This window comes from Lycorma delicatula, chromosome 2, assembly GCF_047948215.1.
Source record: "Lycorma delicatula isolate Av1 chromosome 2, ASM4794821v1, whole genome shotgun sequence".
NCBI lineage: Eukaryota > Metazoa > Arthropoda > Insecta > Hemiptera > Fulgoridae > Lycorma > Lycorma delicatula.
The window spans coordinates 233,713,464-233,733,961 of record NC_134456.1 but is presented as its reverse complement, the minus strand read 5'-3'; the positions used below and the strand labels follow the sequence as shown (position 1 = coordinate 233,733,961).

The 20,498-nt window shown below is 29.5% G+C and overlaps 1 protein-coding gene across 5 annotated transcripts in view; it reads left to right on the top strand.

The window, feature by feature from the left end:
- The first annotated feature begins 476 nt into the window (after positions 1-476).
- The window catches only part of LOC142319753 (uncharacterized), a 105,742-nt gene continuing 85,720 nt past the window's right edge, over positions 477-20,498 (top strand). For all 5 annotated transcript variants that reach the window (XM_075357386.1, XM_075357384.1, XM_075357383.1 and 2 more), the window contains exons 1-2: positions 477-633; positions 18,770-18,952. In XM_075357386.1, the coding sequence (XP_075213501.1) occupies positions 18,792-18,952 (161 nt within the window). In that variant the 5' untranslated portion in view covers positions 477-633; positions 18,770-18,791. The remainder of the gene's footprint in view (positions 634-18,769; positions 18,953-20,498) is intronic.

Sequence of the window (20,498 nt, the reverse complement as noted above, 5' to 3'; positions counted from 1 at the left end):
CATCTACAAACGCTTAAAAGAAAACAGAGAATAATTCTGAAATTATTTTCTGAAAGCATATTAAATAATTAGGAATTTATATTACTTAATTTAATCATAATATAGTATTGTGTGTTATATAACGTAGTATATCAAACGGTCAGTAACAAAAATAAAACTTAAAGTATTATCTTAATACGGTATTTTTAGATTTCTTGGATCCATTATCAGTAATTAAAATAAATATATTTTGTAAATGAATATATTCGCTTAAACGAAATTTCGTCATGTTGACCTAATTAATTTTTGTTTTATATATTTTGTAATAAACAGAATACTAGACCAAAATAAATATCCAACAAATGCATTAATTTATCACTCAAAATAATAAAATTCTTTTTATAATTAATATTGCCAATAAAATATTTTTTTAGAATCAGTTAGTAGAAGATGATTACGATTTTGTCGCACACAAAAACAGTTGGCTCTCTGGTTGTTCAGCTACCGAGTGATTTCTCATTGGTTATATTATTCCAAGGTTATTGTTGTTTCTAGCTGTTTGATCAATCTTGCCATTTTGGTGTGGAATTGGTAACTCTATTTACGTGGATGGGTATTGAGAAAACCAGTATTTATGATATTCTCGAGTTAGTGGTAAGTCTGTGGTTAAATGTATAATATAGATACGCATTTTTGTTTTGTAATTGTCTGAAAGTCTCGAAAATTGTACTGTACAGTAGTTTTTAGATTTTGTTACCAACTACGCTTTACCTTCAGCAGTACGTCCATTTTATATGATGTGTTGCGATAGTATATGTTAATATTTTAGATAGCGTATAATATTTTGAATTTTAATTATAAGGATTTTAATGTCGTAGTTTTAATTAGAAATAACTGATTATGTTGAGAAATCTGGTTACTGTTAGGTTTCTGTATTATTTCCTCCCCGCACCTAATGTTGTAATCTAGTTATTTCGTGTATTAACTTAGCACCGGTGCTTGTTTTACCAAGTTTTGGTGTTGGGATCTATTTTTCCTTGTAGTTTTTTAGTCATAATAATTAAATTACTCCTCAAATTGTAGTATACTGTTTTTGGATGATGTTATAATGTTATTTATTATTATAATTACTGAACATTTTAGTATTCATAACTGATAGTATTAATTTCCTAACCATTGTTGAACTACAAAAATTTCCAAGTTTATACAGGTGAGGACTATGATATATTAATTTTATTTTCTTGAGTAAATTACATTATGTGCAAAATTTACATTATTTTTGGCATTAAAAGAGACGATTTCTGTTATTTAATAATAAATTTGTTACTGATATTTATATAATGATATATATTACATTATATATAATATATATTATTTATATAATGACATACTGTACTGTTCGAGTAGTATATGATATACTAAGTTAATGATGTATTTAGGGAATACAATTCTTCCATACATAATGTATTGAAGCTTTTAATAAGTTTTTTGCTATTCAGCTGAATATTTTACATTTTTTATATTCATATTTAGTTCATGGTTGTGTGAATAAGTATTGAGGCCTATTATAATTTTTGTTATCTGAGAAATCTGATTCATTGATTGAGGAATGAGAAATGATCTGTGAGAAATGTTTTCTTTTGAGAATAATTTTTTTTATTGTGAACCTTATTTCAGATAATTCTGAATCACCATTATTAAATACATGAAATTTTGACTAATGAATTAATTACCTATTATTACCAAATTATTTTTCCTACTCTGGTTTCTTTCAATTAATTGTAAGCCTGTCCACTTTTTAAATTAAAAAAAAAAAATAAATAAATTATATATAAATTATAATATATTTGAAACTTTATTTGAAATAAAATAAACTTTGAAAAATTAAGTAATAAAAAACATGAGAAAGTAATAAATAAAAAAAATATTTCTTCGATTCTGCAACTTTCATAAAGTCTGCATAAAATGAGGGTTAGTAGAACCCACAAGTGTTATTTAATTGAGGTTGTATATGTATGTATGTAGGTTGTGATTTATTTTTGTGTCAACTTCAAAAGAAAAAAAAACTTTAAACAGATGTATATTTTGAGTTTGTATATAGGTATAATTTTTAAAAATTTCTTCAGTTACTGTTTTTTAGTGTTATTTATTTTTTATTAAGTTATTAATTTCAAATGGTTAATTTTTTTATGTAGAACAATGTCTTCTTTTTATGTAATATTGGCTATAAAAAGATGATGAAATATAAAATAAAAACAGACTTCAAAATATAATAGTACTAAAAAGTTACCGATAATTATATTAACTAAAGTAAAAGTATTTACAACAAATAACTATTTTTGAAGTCTGTGTCATTCGACTGCTAGGCAGCTTAAAAGCATTCCCACAAGTAAAGTGGAACCTCAGAAGCATATAAGAGAGAGCGTCTCTCGATCATACCTTATCTTGAGTTTGCAAAGATATATATACTTTGGTGATGTACCTAAGCATCTATATATTACACTTATATCATATTTTTGTATGTCGCATTTTGTAGATCTTGTTTTATTATAGTAAAGCTTATATTACCAGTTTTGCATTGTTCAAAATAGGATTTGTGTTATATTGATCATAGGATTTTTTTTACCTGAGTTGGCTGGCATCATCAAAAAAATTTATTTGTTGTAAATACGTTGTTAAAAAAAAATAAATAAATAAAACAGTTAAAATAAATGAAAATATAATTATTTGTAATTTTTATTACTATTATCTTTTGAGGTCTGTTTTTATTTCATAATTTTTATTCGTATCTAGAACTTCTATAATATACGAGGATCATTCAGTAATTAATCAGACAAATAGCTGTACATCAAAAATTGTTTATTAAATAAATATAGTTTTTTTTTGTATACTTTTCATGTAATCCCCACCAACCTCTCTGCATTTGTTCCATCTTTTTTTGAGTCTTCTTATCCCCTCAGCAAAGAATTCTTTACCTTGATCGCCAGTTTTGTATTTGTTTCTTTACCTTTTCGTTTTCATTGAACTTGATGCCATGCAAAGCTTCTTTCATCAAATCAAAAAAATCTGAAGGGGCAAGATCAGGGCTGTAAGAAGGACGAGGGTAGGGGCTTCCAACCCACTTTGCTAATAGTTACCAGCATCAGGTGCGTATGAGGTGGAGCGTTATCTTGAAGAAGATACATGCCTTTCCTCGTCTGTCCCAGACATTTCTTCTTCAATGCAAGCTTGACTTTGTTCTCAATCATGGCTTATTACTAGTAAAGGTTGTTGATAGTGCATTGCTCCTCTAAATAATCGCAGAAAATCAGACCATGGGCACTTGAAAAGATGATTAACATGACCTTACCACCTGATGGTTTCGTTTTAAATTTCTTACAAACAGGCAATTCAGGGTGTTTCCACTGCATGCTTTGATGCTTGGAATCTGGCTCAAAATGATGTATCTAAGTTTCATCACAGGTTAAAATCGTGTCCAAAAATGGATCACCTTTATTATTAAAACTATTTTTGAGTTCAGTGCAAATGCGAAATCTCTTTGCTTTGTGATGAATGGTAAGCTTTCTGGGAATTCACTTTGCACAAGGCTTGCAGTAGTTCAGTTTGTTTTGATTGATGGAATGAGCTGTGCCAGCACTTACTTGACATTTTTCAGTAGTTTGTCAACTGTAAGTCTTCGGTCTTCTGGAATAAGTGAATCAATATGAGAATGTAATGCCGAGATCGATACTGTAACCATATGCTCGGAGTGGTGCTCATTGGTCGCGCTTTTGCAACTATTATTAAACCTTTTCACCCATGTGTAAAAACTCATACACAACTCGTGTAATATTTCTGATGGTTGTACACTTTTTGAGTGTAAAAATTGAATCACAGAACGCTGTTCTTAAAAAGTACTTTCTTTGAGCAGATAAGCCATAACTAAGATTTAAGAGGTTATGTTTATGTAAATATTAATTGAAGAGGTGACTAACACTCTTCGCAAGGTTGCCAGATAACACTTAAAAAATTTCAATCGCCTACATTAAGCATTTCCTTCACTGAAAATGTTTGTCTGTTTAATTATTGAATGACCTTCGTATATTACATTTAAAATATATATTATATAATTAAAATATGGGTTTACCTGCTAAATATGCTGCTCAGATGAGACTGCGATATTTAAAAGAAAGTTCCCAAGAAAGGAATAATGATCCATTAAGGAAAAATAGAGAAGGAAATACCGTGAATATTTCTGCAGAGACTTCTCTACAATGAGAATACAGACTCCCACAAATGAGAACATACAAAAGCTAGATTCTTAACGGAATGAAAGTCTAGAGAGTCATGCTCATTGTGTCAGTTTAATACATAAACGTTTATCAAATGAAATGAAAGAACAACATTTTCACCAGCTCGGGTTGATATATGAGGAAGGAGAATTACCAGAAGCCGAACTCAAAATTTAATGACAAGACATTTGATCTTAGAATGAAAGACGTAACCATTAATTTGTACATCATACCAAGTGACAGGGATACGGAGATGTTGAGCATCTCCACGTATACAGCTCTTTGACTGGGCAGTGATAACCTCGGCAAGAAAAAATTTGCGAAGGGGTTGATTTATGTTGTTCTTTTGAGTTAAAACTTTAGAAGACATCACTTTGTTTGATTTGGACACAGATAAGTTATTAAATAGACCAAATGATGAGAAAGCTTTGACAGAAATTATGGATTGAGTAATCCATTGTATAGGATTTATTTGCGAGTACCAGGTTAAAAAAAATGTTTGTAATAACTATAGAATATTATTTATTGCAAAATTATATTTAATTTGCTTCATACAGAGTGATTTAAGTTGGGAACTGTTGTATTGCTATTTAATATTGCAAAATTAGAATTTTTATTGCAAAATATAAATATTTATATAATAGTTTTGCGATTAGGAATAATACACTTTTTTTATCATTTTATATAAATATTAAATGTAGATTTAATGTTCATATGGAGTTAAGAGGAAAGTAGCTCGTCAGATGTTTATTGGTTGTTTAAGAAAGAAAAATAGAGAAAGAAATGCCATGAACATTTCCACAGACTATAAACAGTGATAATATAAATTGTTATTAATATCCTACTTATACAGTGAAGAGACAGCAACACTACTGGTGCGAGCAGTCAGCGGTTAAGGGTATTGAGCCAATTGGTATTTTGGTATTGTTCCTAAGATTATCATCAATTTGGTTTATGTTTGTATGGGATTACTGCGAAAGTATACTCTTTCGATTAAAAAAAAAAAAAAATGATCAAAGTCGGTTTACTAAAGTCGGAGATATTGTGTAACATGCGTTTAAAAAAATACAGTCGAATTGATAACCTTTTTTTAAGTCTGTTATTAAATAAAGTTAACAAACCGTTATTTTAAAAAGTTATTTATAAAATAGTTAATATCATTATAGTAAGAAAAATATTATTTCATTATTAATATTAAAATTAAAATATGACTGATAAACACTTTTATCATTATTGTTTATTATGTAAATCTTATCTTCATTTTTTATGATCATCTGTTTACCTAGTAACTGTACAGACATGTGTTTACACTTCATATTGTATGATATATTTATTTAAAGTGTTATTTCACTTGAGGATGAAGTGAATAGTATTGAAAATTTATTTCATTCTTTATTCATTATTTATTTTAAGGCTATAAGTAATTTTTATACATTAGTAATTATTTATTGAAAGAAAGTTACATAGATGTTTTGTATAGAAAGTTTTTCCTTTTTTTTTAGCTTTATTATAGTGAAGTGTATATTTATAACTGTTGATGCTATAAATATTTATTTTAAAGGAAAATTGTTAATGTAAAAAAGATTTAGTGCGGGTTGGTTGGCTGGCTGGCTGGCATGTGTGAACATTACATATATACAGGTGATTGAAAATTGCATAGGAATTCACCAGATAATAAAAAAAGCTGATTTCAGATTAATATTAGCTAAAAAGGTTCCCATGATTGTATGTCTTGAAATGCTTTGTTTTTGAGTTTGACCAAAAAAATATTTCATCCCAGATTTCTGTTAGAAATCTTTTTACTAAATTGAGGAACAAATTTGTTGATTTTTATGAATTTTTGGACTGTAGATTTTTCTGAGAAATTGTTGCCTTGTCAAAAAATTGGAGCTGAGAATTTTTTAAAAGTTTTCCTTAATTAAGTTATAGATTAATAAATAAAATTTTTAATAAAATGTGTAAAGAATTTAATTAAAAAAAAAAATTATATAGTCAGTAGAAAATAAATATAAGCTTTAGAATTTCAACTAATTAAGAACAAAAACTGTGGAATTGTATGTGCATGTACAGCAGATACACAGAGCCAAAACTGAAGAAAGAACAAAATTATTTAGATTAAGTTTTTTAGTTAACATATTTCTGGTTATGAAGATTTATGTGGAGGATAATTGATATGTGCTATTGGGATTAATAAAACTAAAATTAAAAAAATATTTATAAAAAAAATTACAAATAAAGAAGTTTTTTTTTTTTTTTTTTTTTTTTTTTTTTTTGTCTTCAGTCATTTGACTGGTTTGATGCAGCTCTCCAAGATTCCCTGTCTAGTGCTAGTCGTTTCATTTCAGTATACCCTCTACATCCTACATCCCTAACAATTTGTTTTACATATTCCAAACGTGGCCTGCCTACACAATTTTTCCCTTCTACCTGTCCTTCCAAAATTAAAGCGACTATTCCAGGATGCCTTAGTATGTGGCCTATAAGTCTGTCTCTTCTTTTAACTATATTTTTCCAAATGCTTCTTTCTTCATCTATTTGCCGCAATACCTCCTCATTTGTCACTTTATCCACCCATCTGATTTTTAACATTCTCCTATAGCACCACATTTCAAAAGCTTCTAACCTTTTCTTCTCAGATACTCCGATTGTCCAAGTTTCACTTCCATATAAAGCGACACTCCAAACATACACTTTCAAAAATCTTTTCCTGACATTTAAATTAATTTTTGATGTAAACAACTTATATTTCTTACTGAAGGCTCGTTTAGCTTGTGCTATTCGGCATTTTATATCGCTCCTGCTTCGTCCATCTTTAGTAATTCTACTTCCCAAATAACAAAATTCTTCTACCTCCGTAATCTTTTCTCCTCCTATTTTCACATTCAGTGGTCCATCTTTGTTATTTCTACTACATTTCATTACTTTTGTTTTGTTCTTGTTTATTTTCATGCGATAGTTCTTGCGTAGGACTTCATCTATGCCGTTCATTGTTTCTTCTAAATCCTTTTTACTCTCGGCTAGAATTACTATATCATCAGCAAATCGTAGCATCTTTATCTTTTCACCTTGTATTGTTACTCCGAATCTAAATTGTTCTTTAACATCATTAACTGCTAGTTCCATGTAAAGATTAAAAAGTAACGGAGATAGAGAACATCCTTGTCGGACTCCCTTTCTTATTACGGCTTCTTTCTTATGTTCTTCAATTGCTACTGTTGCTGTTTGGTTCCTGTACATGTTAGCAATTGTTCTTCTATCTCTGTATTTGAACCCTAATTTTTTTAAAATGCTGAACATTTTATTCCAGTCTATGTTATCGAATGCCTTTTCTAGGTCTATAAACGCCAAGTATGTTGGTTTGTTTTTCTTTAATCTTCCTTCTACTATTAATCTGAGGCCTAAAATTGCTTCCCTTGTCCCTATACTTTTCCTGAAACCAAATTGGTCTTCTCCTAACACTTCCTCCACTCTCCTCTCAATTCTTCTGTATAGAATTCTAGTTAAGATTTTTGATGCATGACTAGTTAAACTAATTGTTCTGTATTCTTCACATTTATCTGCCCCTGATTTCTTTGGTATCATTACTATAACACTTTTTTTGAAGTCTGACGGAAATTCCCCTTTTTCATAAATATTACACACCAGCTTGTATAATCTATCAATCGCCTCCTCCCCTGCACTGCGCAGTAATTCTACAGGTATTCCGTCTATTCCAGGAGCCTTTCTGCCATTTAAATCTTTTAATGCTCTCTTAAATTCAGATCTCAGTATTGTTTCTCCCATTTCATCCTCCTCAACTTCCTCTTCTTCCTCTATAAAACCATTTTCTAATTCATTTCCTCCGTATAACTCTTCAATATATTCCACCCATCTATCGACTTTACCTTTCGTATTATATATAGGTATACCATCTTTGTTTAACACATTATTAGATTTTAATTTATGTACCCCAAAATTTTCCTTAACTTTCCTGTATGCTCCGTCTATTTTACCAATGTTCATTTCTCTTTCCACTTCTGAACACTTTTCTTTAATCCACTCTTCTTTCGCCAGTTTGCACTTCCTGTTTATAGCATTTTTTAATTGCCGATAGTTCCTTTTACTTTCTTCATCACTAGCATTCTTATATTTTCTACGTTCATCCATCAGCTGCAATATATCGTCTGAAACCCAAGGTTTTCTACCAGTTCTCTTTATTCCGCCTAAGTTTGCTTCTGCTGATTTAAGAATTTCCTTTTTAACATTCTCCCATTCTTCTTCTACATTTTCTACCTTATCTTTTTTACTCAGACCTCTTGCGATGTCCTCCACAAAATTCCTCTTTACCTCCTCTTCCTCAAGCTTCTCTAAATTCCACCGATTCATCTGACAGTTTTTTTTAAATTTGTATTAATATGCAGTACATAAAAATAATATAATGTATACAGTTAGAAAAAATCAAAAGTACTGTTATGTATTATAAACATTTAAACTACTTTGTAACATTCACACCTCATACATCTAAGCAATAGGGAAAAAATTCTAGACGGGTATCCAGTTACAATGACTATTATTAAAATACGTCACAACTAAGCAGTGCCAGTTTTAAAACAAAATTTTCAGATTAGTTTTATCTGACGTTGATGTTTGTACATGATTAGACTTTCTAAAATCATATGCCTGTTCAAACAAGTCTGTGGATGTAATTACATAAAGGGATATGTATGGCCTGTATTATTGCAATAAAATTTTGAGTTCAGTATTTCTCTTAAGCAAATTTTGACTACTAGGATCAAAATCCTACAATTGCTTGTGGAAATTCAGTTGAAATATAGTAATAAATTTCAAATAATAGAATAAAATTTCTTCAATTTCAGGTAAAGGAAAACTATCACCTAAAGAGTTGGTGAGGAGTTTGACTAGGAGGTTCAATTTATAGAGTGAACTATTTATATTTATCTTAAATCATGTTGACATTAACGAAATGAATGACATTAACACTAATGAAACTAATAATTAGCCATTAATGAAATGCCTACAGCATGCTGTGCAACTGCACCAGTATTGATTAACTTGTGTTTTATAGAGTGCCCACAAAGCCCCTTTCCATGATAAAACATTAGGTTGGAACGCTGTACCCTCATCAGCTGATAAAGGTTAATCGGTTGCTTTAATTTACTAAAGAAAAAAGTACCAGGTTTGTAACAAGGATACCAGGGTTGTAAGTACAAACCCACCGGGTTGGTCTAGTGGTTCACGCGTCTTCCCAAATCAGCTGATTTGGAAGTCGAGAGTTACAGCGTTCAAGTCCTAGTAAAGCCAGATATTTTTACGTGGATTTGAATACTAGATCATGGATACCGGTGTTCTTTGGTGGTCTGGTTTCAATTGACCACACATCTCGGGAATGGTCGAACTGAGAATGTACAAGACTACACTTCATTTACACTCATACATATCATCCTCATTCATCCTCTGAAGAATTGTCTAAACGGTAGTTGCCGGAGGCTAAACAGGAAAAAGAAAGAAAGGGTTGTAAGTACAAGGTTTGTTTTTACGTATTCAGTGAGAGTAGTGCTGTATTAAGAGTTTTCTTGTTCAGTAATTTGTGCTGTATTAAGTTAAAATGGCAGACACAAGCAAGTATTTAAGTGAAGAAAGACGCGTTTTAATATTTAGGTGCATGAGCTTACTAACACAAAATGAAACTATGAAAACACAAGAGGCAGATTCGTTCATTTTAGTAAGAAATTCAATCGTTAATAACACTCCAAAAGTAGGGAAAAAAGGATTTAATCCTAGATTTGAAACAATTTAGATGTCTTTCCAGTTGATTGAGTAGCATTGATATTGTTCAGGAATCCTATTTATGATCTTTTATATAAAAAGGAAAAGGTTTTTCTTGTAAGTTTACAAATAAAGATTTTAAGTATTTTTCCGTATTTTGTTATTGCTTAGTTGACTACTTGAATCTTTGACTTTGCAGTTAAAGATTCTACTTTAATTTTTCTTTGCAGTTTTTAACAAGATTTACAGTGTCATGTAAAAGTATAATTTTAGGATGTGAAAATTTTAAAAAATAAAAAAATGTATGATTCCGATTTTTATATAGAGTTTACAGAAAGAAGAAAAAAATGTTTAGAACCCACAGGTTTCAAACTGTATTGGCAATACAACTGAATATATTTAAGCATAGAGTCCTTAAGCATTACAGATTTTAAACAAAAAATGGAGGTAGGCTCAAAATCCTAAGTGTATTTTTTTTGCATTTGCTATAGAACTAGCTGAATGATAATTAATTAGAAAAATCTCATGTGGACACCACATGACATCCTATGACATGTACACCTATTAAATTACATATACACATTTTTTTAAATGAAAAGTACATAAAATTTTATTTCATTAATAACTTCTGATATTTTTTTTTTGTTATTGAATTATTATTATTAATTGTATACAATGAGAGGAGAGGTTAATAATTATTAATAAATATATTTATATAAAAAAAAGGAGATCAAGTCAGATTTAAACCACATGCCTTCCCCTAAGATCCAAATATTTCATTAATTAAAATTTTATTTGGTTGTAACTCTGGACCAATGAAAATAAGTACCACTTATGATTTATAGATGAAAAGCTCTCAATGAGGGCTGATTACTGCAGTTAAGAATTCCAAAATCCAAATTTTTAAATTTAAAGCACTTAAATCTGCCAAATTTTTTAATTTTGGATACTTGGTCCGGTCGATTACAATCAAAAGGGAATGTACATAACCAGTCCGAAAACAACACTCCTAAATCTACAATTTCAACATTCTACAGCTAATAGTTTTTGAGTTGCATATGTATATGCAACATGTTGTATATGTACATACATACATCACGCTGAAACTATTCAAAATGGATTCAGAGATGGTCAAATGTCTATTTTTATAGATTCAACTTCTTTAGTGCAAGGAAGTAAAAATATATACATATTATATAAATTTTAAGTAGAAAATAAGATTATATAAAGTATTTTAGCTTTAATAGTAAGAATTAAACTTTTCATGAAAAATTAATTTTGTGTGGTGCGAACAAAGAAAGCTGGCATAAAATTTCAAATAACAGTTATTTGTGAATTTGTAAACTATAAATCTCCTATCACTATTTTATTTGAAAGTTTATATTTGGTATCTGAAACGGTTATTCATTTTTAATGATATACGGTGTAGCCATTAAATCAATATATTTGTAAAGAACTTCCATATTTAAGTTTAATATCACATTCCCTTACGTTAAAATGTAGGTCTGTCTGAGAATCTTTTTTCTTCATTTTTGATATTAAAAAATGAAATCTAGTATTTTCATGATTTTATTGATTTACTGTCTGCTTAAAAACAATTATAACTCGTCTATTAAAGAACTATATAAAAGCATCATTCTCTCTCATGGCATTCAGGTTTTCTGTTGTTAATAGTAAATATCAACTCACATTGTTGTAGTGTTTTGGAAATTTTTTTTTGTATTTTATTATTTTTATGAAATTTTTTTTTTACAAAAAAATTGAAAATAATTTATATTTTCACTTTGCTTTATCTTTTCCAGTCACTTTCTAATTTGCTTAGGCTCTTATGCAAATTATTTTTCTAACTGTACTATTTTCATTTAATTTTCATTGTTTAAATGTCATACCTGTTGTCTAATAAGACTGGCAGGGGAACCTTCTTTAACATTGTTCTCTTTTCTGTCATCTCCCTAAACATTCTGGCATGTGTGACATTACTATTTTGCTAATTTCAATTTTATTATATATTAGCTGATTTTAATTTTATTTCTAAAATTAACAGTGTGAATTAATAGTATAAATATCTTTGTGTCTCATGGAAATTGATAAGAATTTCTTATATTTGATAATAATATGGCAAATTGTTTTCAGTTTATCATCATTTCACTAGTAAAGTTGCCTTAATCTTAAAATAGTATTTTCTTTTTTATCATAAATTATTAAAAAATTCATGTTTGAATTTTTTTAAACTACTTTTTGAATTTTTTTTTGTGATTTAGCAAAATATGATTTCAATGGGATTAAATCTTAGATTGTCTATATATTTGGTTAGTATCCAGGTGATAACCTGTTCTTCATTATTTTTATTTAAAGATTAGTGTTCACTAATGAGTCAATTCATTTGTGAATACTTCTGGTGGTTGCTTGACAAGTTCAGAAAAAAATTGAAACCTACCCATTTGTTTCCTACATGTCTCAGGACCTTAAAATTATTTTTTTTTAATTTTTATTTAAGCAGTTTACATGTGGCGGCGATTTTTGTTACTGTGCGTACACTTATTTTTATGATTGTAAGGGTTTACAGAAAAAATCGTAACTAATAAAAAACTATTGGTCCTGGAAGGAGATTAAACAAAAAACAATTTAATCATATTTTCTCAAGGTAAAAGATTGGTCCAGTGGTCTATTTACCTATCTCTCTTCTTTCTATGAGAAAGTTACCAATAAAGTTGAACATGAAAAACTGTGAAATTTCACTTTGTAATTTTTTTTCAAGAGGCAGGGATGGCATACACAGTTAGAAGTTTTACCATAAATAATATTAATGGTGATATACTTACCCCTAGACGTTTATGATTTTTTGTATATGTTTATCACAAATAAAAACGTTTCTTGTGTACTGTACTGATGAAAAAGTTATAACTTCTCAAAAATCATGAAAAACCTGTTTAAAACAATGCCATTTTGACCCTTTAAATAAGTGTTCCAATGGGTTTCTTGTCTCTTGGCACTTTAATATTTTTATACTTGAAATACTAATATACTAATATTTTTATACTTGAAATAGACTTGTTTGAACCATTGAACTGCAGTGTTCATGTTATAACAGGTGCATGGTCATTTCCAGTCGTTGGAAAAATCCATGTTGCTGCAACATGCTCGTGTATGCTTGTTGGATCATTTAGCTTTGCAGTTACAGACTGGTTAGTCTGATATTAGTCAGTGACCTGTTCACATCTTTACAGTGTCTCAAATTTCATCCTGTATTTGGAAGTGTTTATTAAATAAATATGTATAAATATATATAACATAATAACTTATTTATTAATATAAGTTTTATGTTAAATAATATTTTATTTGAAAATTTTAAAATCTATTAAATTTTTACATTATTTCCAAGTAATTTTACATAAAACAATGGAAGAACAATGTTCCATAGTAATGTATGTGAATGAAGTCATAAAACAGTGTATGGTACAGTGCCAAAAGAACTCATTAAAATTAGTGAATTTAGTGATGAAAAGAAGAATTTTGTTATTTGGGAAGTAAAATTACTAAAGATGGACGAAGCAGGAGCGATATAAAATGCCGAATAGCACAAGCTAAACGAGCCTTCAGTAAGAAATATAATTTGTTTACATCAAAAATTAATTTAAATGTCAGGAAAAGATTTTTGAAAGTGTATGTTTGGAGTGTCGCTTTATATGGAAGTGAAACTTGGACAATCGGAGTATCTGAGAAGAAAAGATTAGAAGCTTTTGAAATGCGGTGCTATAGGAGAATGTTAAAAATCAGATGGGTGGATAAAGTGACAAATGAAGAGGTATTGCGGCAAATAGATGAAGAAAGAAGCATCCTGGAATAGTCGCTTTAATATTGGAAGGACAGGTTTTTTAAAGACAAGTTTTTTTAAAAATATTTTTATAAAAGGTTTTTCTTGAGTAATAGACTAAATTCTAACTTACAAACAGGTAAAAACAACCATTTTCATCACTTTTTCCATGAGCTGTAGCATTGTTATTTTACATCATACAGAGGTCAAAAAGGGCTTTTTGTAAAGAATAAAGTGGAACTTCATCTTAGTGTACTCAAAATTCATTTTGTTACATAACCATATCTAGTAATGTTTACTGAAGTTACATTTACAAATTGTTTTTTCAAATTTTGGGCCCGAAATAAATAATGAAGGATTTAGGGTAACAGGCCTGTTTCTTATGTTTTTACTCTTAGGTACTATAGTACATATGGAAAAAAATTGTACTATTACTGAGTGTCCTTCATTAAAACAAATGTCTGCTAAATCGTAAGATTTTGAAAATGTCTCATTTTCGGGGCCCAAAAACCACATGTGAGACAGGTGGCAAAAATCTGAAATGTTTATGGCAGTAAGTACTTTTTATGTACCTCAAAACCATTTAAAATTTATTTTGTTACTCGAAGGGATTGACGAATAATGAAGCCAACTAACAATGCATCCAAAAGTACTGATATTATAAAAATAACAACCAAACAGATTATAAAAATACAGATTCAGATTCAGATTATAAAAATTACAACCAAACTCATTAGAATGAATAAATTGATAATTAATAAATAGTCAATTACAGAATGATAAATAATAATTACAAGATTATGAACAAATCAAATACATTAACAAGTTGTTGAATTGACTTATATCTTATTTTACTCCTGCTAATGTTTGTTTGATAACAAACATTGACATAACTTAGTACTCCTGCCATTTTTTTTTATTGAGTAGAACTGATTAGTCCTCATTCATCTGTGGTGCAATGTTGTGTCCTCTTCAAGTAATTTGTAGAAAAAGCTCTGAGGGCGTGAGAATCTTTGAAATATTTTTCAGTTGAACCCGTGTTTGATTATCCCTCAATGATTTCTTGAATGAAGTACTAGGAGCCTCTGCATTGAAAAAGTGTATTCTATATTCCTCTTCATTTTTATGTATTTTTACTTCAATGACTTTGCCCAACCACCACTTGCAATCGTATACACAGCCGACATAATTTTGGCATTTTGGACCAATGATATGATATAAGTCTCTCATTACCATACATTCATTCTCCTACAAGTTTTCCTTTTTAATGTAGAGGAAATTAGCTTGTTTCTTTGCAAAACAAAATGATGCCTTTTTAGATTATTTAAATCTTCAGTAAGTTTATCTAAGTACTCTTGAAATGGAAGAATTCTAATAGTCACTTAACAACGGTCAGTAGAAACCCACTATCTGAAGATAATTTCAGAATTGACTCATCCCAGCTCTCTTGCAATAACCTGAGCACTTCATTACTGCCTGGACATTTTTCATACTGTGACAGAATGCACGTTTCATTTTCTATATCACATACCATGGTTGAAAGAAGAATTTAATAATCAAATTCATTTTTGGAGCAGACAAAATGAGTACCTGGCTCACACAAAATCTAGGTCTTAAATTGCCAAATTTTAAAAAACTAATTTTTAAACGTTTTTCTTTGAAGGCTGTGTACCAATTCATTTAACTTGTCTAAGGTAAACCTTTTTTGAATATTAATTTTCTTCCAGTCAGCTTGTCTTACAGAGATACAGTTCATTCTGGTAAAAATTTTGGACATATTTAATAACATTTTCATCATTTATATATCTGGGCTTCTTTTTGCCGATTTGTGGCAAAATTCCACTATTAACTAATTGTTAGGATTGACGAACTAAATACTGACTCTCATTTTGAATTTTTTTAATGCTCCAGCTGCTTGGTAATAAACTTAAAATATGAAGTTTTCCTGTGTTGATGTAACTATTTTCATTTTATTCTTTAGTTTAATGATTAATTCTTCATATTCCGTACCTAAATCAGCATAATTTTGTGGTACTTAAACTGGTTTCTTCTGTAGAAATATTTAAATCAAAGAAATTTTTTATTTACTGGTAACAGACTCCTTTGCTTTTGTAACTTTATATTTAAAATTTGTTCCTTTTTGCTGCTTGATAATTGTTGAACCTTAAGAGGGAAATACCAATTACTGAACAAGCTTTATTCACTGACTAATATATCATTCAAATTCCAATATATCTTGACCAAGATGAAGTTTATGCTTCTCAAGGGTGCAGACAAATTATCGTATAGTTGAAACCCCCACATTAAGTATAAAGGCTATGTAATCAGCTGAGTGAGAGTTCATAAGTACCTAGGTGTTCTGTTTGATGAGAAGTTGCTGTTTAGCAACCACATTAGGCAAGTAGCGGCAGATGCCGTCTCAGTGATGCACAAACTTAGGAGGATTGCTCAGAAGGACTGTGGGTTGTCTGGCCGTCAGATGTACATAGTGTATCGAGGTGTCTTTGAAAGCATGATCTCTTACGCTGCACCTGTTTGGTACATAGGTTGGATATGAATAGAGCACGTGAAATTCCAAGCAAACCAATATCTTGACACTCCAGTTTGCTTTCTGTATCATCTTGTGGTTTTTGTATTTTGTTTAAGCATTTTGCACATAGTGCTCTGCCTGGAATTAATTTTAAATTTGATTGCTTGTTGAAAGTATTAGATACTTCTTGAAGAGATTTCTTTACTGGTTTAGTGTGACAGCTAAATGGGTCAGAACAACTTTTCCCATTAATATGAAAATATTTAAATATTCGGTTTTATGAAAAGTACAGATAATTTTTGTTTTAGTATATCCACTTCTTAAGGATATAATGTTATATAATGTATGTTATAATGTTATGATATATACTGTACTGTTGTAATGTTATGATATATATTTACTGTTCAGTAAATTAAAATATTGTGCAATACTGAAGATTATTTTAAATCAATTTGTGACATAATGTTTCAGTGTGAATGCAAATTGAACATTCGTAATCTGTTTTTATAAAATGGGTTCTTACAATAACAATAGAGTTAGTATAAATAATAAAACTACCATTTTTTTAATGAAGGACACTCAGTAACAGTACATTTTTTTAAGTACTATTAGTACCTAGGAGTAAAAAGGTAAAAACAGGCCTGTTACCCTAAGGCCTTCATTATTTATTTTGGGCCCAAAATTTGAAAAAAAAAAAAAAACAATTTGTAAATGTAACTTCAGTAAACATTACAAGATTTGGTTATGTAACATAATAAATTTTGAGTATATTAAGATGAAGTTCCATCTTTACTCTTAAAAAAAGCCCTTTTTGGCCTCTGTATGATGTAAAATAAGAATGCTACAGCTCATGGAAAAAGTGACAAAAATGGTTGTTTTTACCTGATGGCAAATTAGAAAACAGTCTTTATCACTCAAGAAAACATTTTTTTAAAAATAAAAATAAATATTTTTTGGCCACTACAAGGTGGGTAGTTCTAATGTACCAAATATAAAAATGAAAAATAGTGATGCAATAAATTTTTGAAAATTTGTTGAATTATAATAAAATACCCCATGAGGTGAGGTGTGTCTATTAAATAGGATTCCTGTGTTCCTACCTTTTGAGAAAGCAGTGAGAAACTGGATTGTGAGCTCTTTCACAGAGACTTTGAATCTGCATGATAAATAATGCTCTCAACTGTTAAGTTGATTGTCATTGTTTAGTCATGTTTTCTCTGTGCGTTAGAATAATGCTAAATAGAAAAACGTTCAGCCATGTGACATGTTGAAATTTTAATTTTTAGTAAAATTGAACAAAACACCAACAGAATCTTTTTAATTGCTTTCTTGCAAGAAAGATTGAATGTCTGTTTCAGTAACACAACATTTGATGAAGAATATCAGAATATAGAAGACAATAAATGATCTGGATAACATTCCTCTTCAAAAATTGAAGGAAATATGGAAAGAATAGCTAGATTGTTCGAGAAGGCCGCTAACAACAAACTGATAGCTGGAGCTTTGAACATTGACAGACATTGCATAAAAAATTATGAATGAGAATCTTAACATGGAAAAAAAATTGTGTCTATATGATCCCCTTATGTTTCTTATGCTTAATCAAAGCTAAATTAAAACAAAGGAAATTTGCACTGACATTGTACAAGGAAATGGGTAACTTGATGTTGACCCCCATCTTTTTTAAAAAATCATCTCTTGTATTGAAACTTGGTTTTTCCAGTACAATCCTGGGACACAACAGTCAATGCAGTAAAAGATGCCATCATTACCAAGAATGAATAAAATCTCATCAAAAGAAGTCCAAAATCAAAGACATGCTCATTGCTTTTTTTCAAGGATATGATTTTGGAAGAATGTGTTCCAGAAGGCCCAACAATAAACAGCATTATTAAAGTAAGTTTTTATAAAGTTGAGAGAAAGTCTGTAAACACAATTAGAACTGTAGGAAATGATGTCATTCTTCTTCAGAATAATGTGATGCTTGCCTTGTACTTGATATAAGTTTTTGGCCAACAAACTCATTCCCATATAGGAATAGCCTTCATAATTATCAGATTTGGAACTGTGTGACTGATTTTACTCTAAAATAAAATTTGCAATCAAACCAATTCATTCAGTAAACATGAAAACTGCAGATGTGTTAAAACAGCTGACAGAACTGTATCTTCTCCACACATTTGACCAGTGGAAAACAAGATGCATAGGTATTGCAATAAGTGCAGTGAGGACGGAGCTATTTTGAAGAATGCAAACTTTAGAATTATGATACATGGTGTAATAGAAGGTAAGTTATCAATTCATTATTTAACAGACACGCCTCATATTTTATTATTATTTTGTTATTGATACTTTCTGGATATTTATGTAAAAGTATTATAATTAGATGGGTTTTTTTTATACTTACAGAATAGTAATAGATCTATGAATTATGGATGAACAGTTAGATGCAGAGTTAGTGGCACGAGCTATCAACTTTCACGGACAACCTTTACAAAAGATATGGGAAAGTGAACGTGGTGAAGGCGATCTGCAGAAATCAAATGTTGACTTAGATTTTGGTGTCTATGCTCAGAGACAAAAACATCTTAAGTAATTTCTCTTTTTATCCATAATTTTATATAAGCCTTAGTATTAGTTTTAAAATTATCTTGCATCCATACTCCTTTAAAAAGTAGAGTAATATAATTGGGTGTCAAGCAGTACATTATCTTTGATTAATAAATAAAAAGATAAAACTCAATTATTAGTTTTTCAAAGATTAGAAAGTGTAAATATATAGTTGTGCAGTAGTTCTACTCAGAGCTGTCTGAAGTAGTGTTAGGATTTGAATAATAAGTAGAGGAGATAGTGAAGCATGGTGAGATGTCATATGTAGCAAGAAGCCAGTTACTGGTTCCGCTGACCAACTTGGCCTAATTTTTTACTATTAATACCAGTTATCCATTGTAATTGCAGGTGTGATTTTGGTTTTGTAGTTTGCTTTATTGGTTAGTTATCTAACATATTACTTCATTGGCTTTTGTTGTTCACACATTTTTAAAGTTGGGTTTGGTTTATAAATTAATATTAAGTATGTTGTTTGTGGATTATCTACCACATAAATAAAAAAAGATAAATGATAACTACCAGTTTACTTTAGTTAGTATTAAAGTATTAATCATGGATAATGAACAGTAACAAAAAGAAAATAAATAATTATTTAAAAGATGGAAAACTCTGTTACATTAATTATTCTTAGAAAGAAAGGTAATTTAGATAAAAAGTCCAAAAACAATTAATTTTTTAAATTTTCTTAAAAGTTATAAAGTATTGTGTTCAATCTTCTAATTAACAATAATTAAATAATCAGTAATTAGATGTGCGGGCCCAAAGAAATTAAATGGGGACTTTTCTGGATCTAGACTGAGAGCTGTGGGGTGGATGAAAATGAAAATAAAAATCTTGTGAAATTTGTTAGAGTAAGAATTGCCTTTTAAGGAATAAAATAACAAACTAGCGTTTAAAATATTTCAAAAGATAAATTATAATGCCTATAGTTAGGACCCTGCTGTAATGACCTATCGGTTCCTGGACAGTAATTGTAAGCTAAGCCCTTAGCATAGTGTATTGCACCATTGCACAACCATATTGTGCTACAAATTTGATTCCAGAAAGAACCCCTTCAGTGTATTTTTTTTAAAAATGAAATTGAATTTATGTTTTTTTAGTGGAATAATCAGATTTTGTGTTGTAGTGTATTTTATAAAACATTGTAATGTGAATTTATCGTGGCTTTAAAGTGAGATATGTTTTTTTTTATGTTTCTCATTGAAAAGGTTTCCAGTAGATATGTACCATATTAGGATAGTATTTTACTACTGAAAGATCTGCACTGGTCGGTTTCCTTTTTCCTGCCATATTGCTAGAACTTAGATACCTATGAATGATGTGATTATTGTAATTGTCATTCACTTATTCAATGGATTATTAATAATGATCAATATAAATTAATGCAAAAATATTAAATAACATTACCATACAATACAATTTTAAAGCAATGTATCCGAAATCTTAAACTATATTTTTGAAATAACATTTGTAAAAAGGTTCTGTGTGTCTGTCAACATTACAAAGCAGATCTTCTTAAAATCTCAAC